The sequence below is a fragment of the Gadus morhua genome, chromosome 23, assembly GCF_902167405.1.
Source record: "Gadus morhua chromosome 23, gadMor3.0, whole genome shotgun sequence".
Lineage (NCBI taxonomy): Eukaryota > Metazoa > Chordata > Actinopteri > Gadiformes > Gadidae > Gadus > Gadus morhua.
The window spans coordinates 18,268,152-18,275,651 of record NC_044070.1 but is presented as its reverse complement, the minus strand read 5'-3'; the positions used below and the strand labels follow the sequence as shown (position 1 = coordinate 18,275,651).

Below are 7,500 nucleotides of genomic sequence, written 5' to 3'. Positions count from 1 at the left end.
AGACGGTAGAGAGACTTTAGAGAGACGGTAGAGAGTCTTTAGAGAGACGGTAGAGAGACTTTAGAGAGACGGTAGAGAGACGGTAGAGAGACTCTACCAGAGGAGAGCAGCGGCTTACAGGCCAATACTCTCACTCTCCAGCTGCAGATATCCGCTCCTCTGTTCTGTTTATAGTCTCGTGTTGTTTGGCTCCGAGGCTGAATTGTCACTTTTCATCTCGTCAACTTGGCCACCAGGCACCTCGGCGCCTTACAACCAGGCTAACAACCAGGCTAACGACCAGGCTAACACCTGGGCTAACAACCAGGCTAACAACTGGTTAGTAACCGGGCTAACAATGAGGCTTACAGCGGGGCTAACAGCCAGGCTAATGTGCTGCTCTGTTGTAATTGCACCATCTGAACTGAACAACTGCTTTCCCCATAATTTTACGTGTGCGCTTTAATTCCGATCTTTGTTAAGGTTGTACGATGGGATACAGTGCGATGGTGTGACCTATTTAACCCGGCTCTCTGTCGTGCGTGAAGCCGAGGGCCAGGACATTAACGCTGTAGCTGGGACTCACGGTATCAGTGGCTTCTCCAAACAACCTGTGTGTCGCAGGATTACATTCACAGTGCCCTGTTTCTAACAATGTAACGATAGCCACGGTTTAATTAGAGCAGATCTCCTTAACGAAGCTGGGAGCCAGCGCGTTAAAAATGTATGACGCTCACGCAATATGTTTTTGGTGAATAATTGAGACTGCTGAAACCCGACCGAGATTTGAGCCGACATTGATTTGTGTTTGGTCAGATATTCTCCCATCTGATAGCGGTGTGTGTGTGTGGGCCGTGAGTCTCTATCACTGCCGCCCACACTCCTGGTTGACACCTGAGTGGACCCCATTGTTCGGAAATGGAACCGCTGCTAGAGTTTCCCGTTATGCAAGAGTTTGGCAGCCCAGAAATAGGCCGGTGCTGGAGAGGCACACGGTGAGAAAGAGAATTACTTTTGCTTTGACCAATTAGAGCAGGACGATCCATTCCGAACTGGATTGCCTTTTGCTGCTCTGATCCCACGCAGTTTGCCTCGATCCCTCTGATCGTTGGGCCAAAAGGAACAGCGCAGAGTGCCTTTAAACGTGGCGGGGAAGAACAGTTCCCCAGTCTCGTTGTTAATGGAGGAGTTTTCACTGCAAAACAGATGTCTGCCAAACTCGCTGCTTGTTCTAGGTGAGCCTTAGCCGATGGAATACCGGGAACACAACACGACGTAGGATGATATAGAATGGATAAACAGTGCGGAGCTTGGCAGACGCAGTAACAGTCAGGGCAAAGGATCAGTGGTTGCACGGTGATCGGCTACTTTGGCAGGCAGTATTAAACGAAGGCAGCTAGTGGTATCAGCACAGAGCGGTAGAAACAGGAGCGCGAGTGTCTAGATCTCCCGAAATCCCACGCAAGCTGTACTGTGGAGAAGGCCTGAAGCATTGACAGACTGGTTGTTGCTCAGAGAGGAACAACCACAGACTGTGTGTGTGTGTGTGTGTGTGTGTGTGTGTGTGTGGGGGGGGGGGGTGGTGTAAGTGAAGGGGATGTGTGAGATGTTGTACGAGCTAAAAAAAACAGATTAAAATCTAAGTTTATTATCAGAGTACAGAGAGAGTGAGGGAGAGAGATTGAGAGAGCGTGCTGTGGCCTGCTGACCCCTCTTAACATTTCAGAACCGCCAAATTTAGGATGGAGTTCAATGATGGAGGAATGGGTTGAAGAAAGTTTGTTCATCAGTGTCACAATGAGAGTTAGACAGATGGAGGGAGAGAGAGAGAGAGAGAGAGAGAGAGAGGGAGAAAGAGAGAGAGAGACAGACAGAGAGAAAGAGAGGGAGAGAGAGAGAGAAGGAATGTGCGCAAGCTATAAAGAAAGCACAAAGGCAAGTCTTCAACTGGGTTGACGGTGACTCTGAGAATTATCTGAATTACAGTAGTGTTCATCCCACTGCAGGCAGTATGTGTGTCTTTGTGTATCTTTGTGTGTGCGTTTAAATATCTGAGAGCTCCCTGAGAACACACAGGGAGAATCATGTGATCCCCACCCACACTCTGCTGTGTGTATGTGTGTGTGTGTGTGTGTGTGTGTGTGTGTGTGTGTGTGTGTGTGTGTGTGTGTGTGTGTGTGTGTGTGTGTGTGTGTGCGCAGCTTTGCATGACTTGGTCTAGTTGTGTGCACCTTTGGTTCAGCTCACTTTGGGTTGTGTGTGTCCGTCTCTGTCCATATTTGTGTGTGTGTGTGTGTGTGTGTGTGTGTGTGTGTGTGTGTCTGCCTCTGTCCATGTGTGTGTGTCTGGGGGTTAATGTGAATGTCTTCAGAGTATTTGTTTATTCACAGTCTTTGAACAGCTGGCAAGGTTACGCAAAGAGGACTGCTCAATGTTCACCGATGGCCGTTCGTAATTCGATTTAGCCTGCTTGGTGTGAGTTTAGACGTCTATAAGAAACACAGACGTTTTTGAAAAGGTAGAAAATGTTGGCTAAGATTATCATGCTGATTAAATGAATCAACCCTATTCCTGATAGGGTAGAGTCGACCATTGATTCATATAATCCCTGCATTTATCTAATAGAGGGTTGAGGTCGGCTTTAAAAAGAGTTTGATCAATATGTCGATAACAATGCCTACAAACCTCCACTGAAACCCAGGGGCAGAGCTCGGCACTTTTTCATACCGGGAGCTTCCCATACCGGCCTTGTGCTGATTTGCTGACATGGTGGGGGGGGGGGGCGGTTGCTCGTTCGCGTGACCTACGATACAGCGGCCACTAGGGGGTTAAAATTACTGCCGCGGCCCACATAAATGGACCTTCCCGATGGCCACTCTGCCTCTGCTGAAACTACTTGAAAGGGAAAAATATTGATGGGAAATGGCTCAACTTTGTTGAGATTAGGTTCACATCCAGAACAGTTGTTCAAGTATTCCGTACTGAGAGTGCTGTCAGCCGAGAGCTGATGAGAATAGAGATGCAGAGTGGCACATCGTCTGCATATAGAGAGACCTTTTGTGTTGTGCCTCCCATAGGAACTCCTTCTAACCGATTCCCCCTTCGCGGCTGGACATCCAACGGCTCTATAGTGAAGGAAATAATACAAAGACGTCAGCTGTTGAAAGTGAAATATATTATGAAATAATATTGAAATATTTAAAGTTAAAGAAATGAAGTTCCAAACGTCACAGGATATAGGAGAGAGACCGAGAGAGAGAGACCGAGAGAGACTCGTACTTTACAGAGAGCAAAAAGACAAGTCTTCAGAGAGATGTATTGAAACAGAGATTGACAGATGCAAGGGAGAAGACCTTCCTTTGGGCAGATTCTCCTGTTGAATATTGGAAGAGAAGGTCGAATTGGGATGGGGGTGGGGGGGTTGTAAAAGAAAGAGAGAGAGAAGGCAGCCAGGCAGCCAGTCTCTCTGCTCCACTATAGAAATATGCCTCTTCGTTGCTCCTTAAAGGAATCAGAAGCATGCATGTGAATACGGTTGCAGATTTAACCTGGAGAAGAGAGGAGTGCTTTGGCATATTGTGCTCTATCATGCTATGCTGATGCTGTGCTCAGCGGCATGCCTTCCAATCAGGCGTCCTTCCAGCCTGCAGCTTCCTTTACCAGCTAACATGCACTTAGAAGTCAGAACCTTGATGAGTTCTGAGGGCTCTCTGTTCTGAATCCCCTGGCTGTAGCAGACGGGCGTTTCGTGCTGCCTCACGGCTAGCCCAGCAGTACTGTTAGCCTCTGTGACCCCCCGGTCTGCATTATATGGCTGAGTCTGACACTGAGCATGCACTTGGAGCTTAAGGCCCCTAGCGCCCGAGCTAAGTTATCATGGACTTGGGGCTTGAGCCTATTAGCTCTGCGTCTAACTTATCATGAACATGGGGCTGAAGCCTGCTAGCTCTGGAGCTAACTTATCATGGACAAGGGGCTTAGGCTTGCTTGCTCTGGAGCTAACTGATCATAGACATGAGGTTTAAACCTGCCACCTCTTGAGCTAACTTATCATGGACAAGGGGCTTAAGCCTGCTAGTTCTGGAGCTGAAACCTATCATGGCTATGGGGCTTAAGCTTCCAAGCACTGGAGCTAATTTATCATTGGCATGGGGTTAAGCCTGTAAGCTCTTGAGCTAAATTATCATGGAGAAGGGGCTCAATCCTAATAGCTCTTAACTAACTTATCATGAACAAGGGGTTTAAGCCTGCTAGCTCCTGAGCTAATCTGTCATTGACATGGTGCCTAGGCCTGCTGGCTCTTGAGCCAACTTATCATAGATATGAGGCTTGGGTCTGCTAGCTCTAGGGCTAACTTATCATGGACAAGGGGCTTAAGCCTGCTTAATCCTGAGCTAACTTATCATGGACATGGGGCTTGGGCATGCTAGCTCTAGAGCTAATTTATCATGGACAAGGGGCTTAAGCCTCCTAGCTCTGGAGTTAACTGATCATAGACAAGGGGCTTAGACTGCTAGTTCTGGAGCTGAAATCATTCATGTCTATGGGGCTTAAGCTTCCTAGCACTGAAGCTAATTCATCATTGACATGGGGTTTAAGCCTGCTAGCTCTTGAGCTAACTTATCATGGACAAGGGGTTTAAGCCTGCTAGATCTGGAGCTAACTTATCATAGACAAGGGGTTGAAGCCTGCTAGCTCCTGACCTCATGTTTCATTGAGATGGGGCTTAGGCCTGCCAGCTCTTGAGCCAACTTCTCATTTGGTTAAAGCGTTAACAAAGATAATACAATGGGTTTACTGGGGTCTTGTCTTGTTTCCTATGAGTGGTTCTGCAGCAGCATGAAGCTTGGTGGTTTCCTCTGAGTCTCCTCATCCGAGTCGACACCGAGCAAATGTTTCCGGAAGCTTCCCTCATATACAATTCATAGCTGAGTCTAATCAGACACACACATGTGTCTGTGCATGTACGTGTGCGCACGTGTGTGTGTATCTGTGTGTGTGTTTGTATCACTGAGAGAGCGAGAGAGAGAGAGAGAGAGAGAGAGAGAGAGAGAGAGAGAGAGAGAGAGAGAGGGTTAAGTAGAGGTACTGCCTTTATATGACTGATTTAAGAGCCGAAAGACAGATGCAGTATGTGGATATAGTGTGTGTGTGTGTGTGTGTGTGTGTGTGTGTGTGTGTGTGTGTGTGTGTGTGTATGTTAGTGTGTGTGTGCGTGTGTCTGTGCACCTCAAGGATTACCTTAAAGTGTAAGTGAAGCTCCTGTTTCAGATGAGATACGAGTACTGTGACGTTTAGAAACATGTGCTGGGCTGAGAGCTTTAGACGGACGGGGCTGTCGTGGTCCAACATGAGCCAAACAGACACAGCGCTACGCGTCAATGTATATTTCATAATGCTCCTATAGGCACAAAGGCTGTTAAAGGAGGCTGGGTGTGTGTTGGTGTGTGTGTGTGTGTGTGTGTGTGTGTGTGTGTGCGCCTGCGGTATAGGGGCTTGTCTTGCATGTGCACATTGTTCTCTTTATGCCAACCCCTATTCCATCATACAAGTCTCCATTTTGAATGCATAGCGCTATGCGCTGATCTGCAGAGCACTCAACGTCTCCTCCTCTGTGGCTGTCGCTCCTCCCCCCTCCCTCTCTGCTCCCCCCCCCCCTCCTCCCTTGCCATGTCTCCCCCCGGTCCTGGGCTTGGTCCTGGTCCTGGTCCCGGTCCGTGTCCTGATCTTGGTCCTGGTCCCGGTCCGTGTCCTGGTCTTGGTCCTGGTCCCGGTCCTTGTCCTTGTCCTGGTCCTGGTCCCGGTCTGTGTCCTGGTCTTGGTCCTGGTCCCGGTCCTTGTCCTTGTCCTGGTCCTGGTCCTGGTCCCGGTCCTTGACCTGATCTTGGTCCTGGTCCCGGTCCGTGTCCTGATCTTGGTCCTGGTCCCGGTCCTTGTCCTGGTCCTGGTCCTGGTCCTGCTCCCGGTCCATGTCCCGGTCCTGGTCCTGGTCCCGGTCCTTGTCCTGGTCCTGGTCCCGGTCCGTGTCCTGGTCCTGGTCCTGGTCCCGGTCCATGTCCCGGTCCTGGTCCCACCCTCCCCACCCTACAGGTGCTGTCCCTGGGGGCGGACGTCCTTCCGGAATACAAGCTCCAGGCGCCGCGCATCCACAAGTGGACGGTCCTCCACTACAGCCCCTTCAAGGCGGTGTGGGACTGGCTCATCCTGCTGCTGGTCATCTACACCGCCATCCTCACGCCCTACTCCGCCGCCTTCCTGCTCAACGACACGGTGGGGCCCGGGCCGCCAACCTAGCACCAGTCAAACATAAAAATATTCAAGAATGAACCAGAAAAATAGTACTTAGCATTGTGTAGCGTTATTCTTGTTGTTGTATGCAGGGAATGGGTTAACCTGGTGATTGTTAGTGATTGGCACTTGGTTCTATGAACATCCTTACTGTGCCGACAGCGTTATATTGTTGTTTCTCTTTCTTCTGAAAAATGTAGTAATTGTAATTCGCTTTGGATAAAAGCGTCTGCTAAATGCCCTAAATATAAATGTACACTGTTCTCCAAACCCAACCCCTGTTCTCCTGTCCTCTGGTACTCTCCTCGCCCCACTCTGGTCCGTCCTCCTCCTCTTCCCTTCTCTTCTCTCCTTCTCTTCGGCTCCTCCTCTTGTGTAGGAGGAGGCGGCGGCGATGCAGAGCTGTGGCTACTGTTCTCCTCTCAACGTGGTGGACCTCATCGTGGACATCATGTTCATCATCGACATCCTCATCAACTTCAGGTCTGAGACCTTCCACATGCTGTTCAAAGATGCACTCAACACGTTCGAATTCAATAATGTTTTGATTCTCATCGATGTGTCTCCTCGCCATTGCTATAGAAACTAATACTGGGGAACCCTGAAGTCTCAATCAAAGCACAATTTTATTTAATTATATGACACTAACTTTGTGATGTGTAGATTTGACAGCTGATTTGGTGAAAGCGACCTAGTTATTTTAAAAGGTACAGATACCAAACCAGATGTTTATATCCAATGAGAGTTTTTACTAAATATCCATGCAGAAAACGACATCAGGGTCCTTATTGTACAATATACTGTTGTTTCTATAAAGTGTTGGCTTTGGCAGCAGCTAGGTAATTACCCAGCAGGCTCAGAGCTAAGGCCACCTTTGAATGAGTAACAGGCAGAAAAGCCTTCATCAGCCTCCTGTAACAACCTTCATTAAGAGCAGAGACTGATGCGGGACAACTCTCCTGGTAGGAGAGCTGTTATTTTATTTGTTGTTTTTCCTTTCAAATCTTGTTCTCCTAACCGAGAATTACTGTTTTATTGCACAGTGTTTCTGCAGGAGAGGAAATCTAATATTAGAAAACAAAAGGCGAGAAATGATGAACCTCTGCTTTTCACAGAACTACCTAAATTCATCTCATATTGAAAGAACTGATAACAAATATTTGTACTGGTCTTGTTAATAAGGCAAACTAGACTCTGTGAGTCAGAGTTTCACCTTCATGTGTGTTTTATGAG

The 7,500-nt window shown here is 48.3% G+C and overlaps 1 protein-coding gene across 3 annotated transcripts in view; it reads left to right on the top strand.

The window, feature by feature from the left end:
• kcnh2b (potassium voltage-gated channel, subfamily H (eag-related), member 2b) overlaps positions 1-7,500 on the top strand; it is a 135,657-nt gene that overhangs the window by 112,098 nt on the left and 16,059 nt on the right. For all 3 annotated transcript variants that reach the window (XM_030349316.1, XM_030349314.1, XM_030349317.1), the window contains 2 exons: positions 6,070-6,249; positions 6,647-6,750. In XM_030349316.1, coding sequence (XP_030205176.1) covers positions 6,070-6,249; positions 6,647-6,750 — 284 coding nt within the window. The remainder of the gene's footprint in view (positions 1-6,069; positions 6,250-6,646; positions 6,751-7,500) is intronic.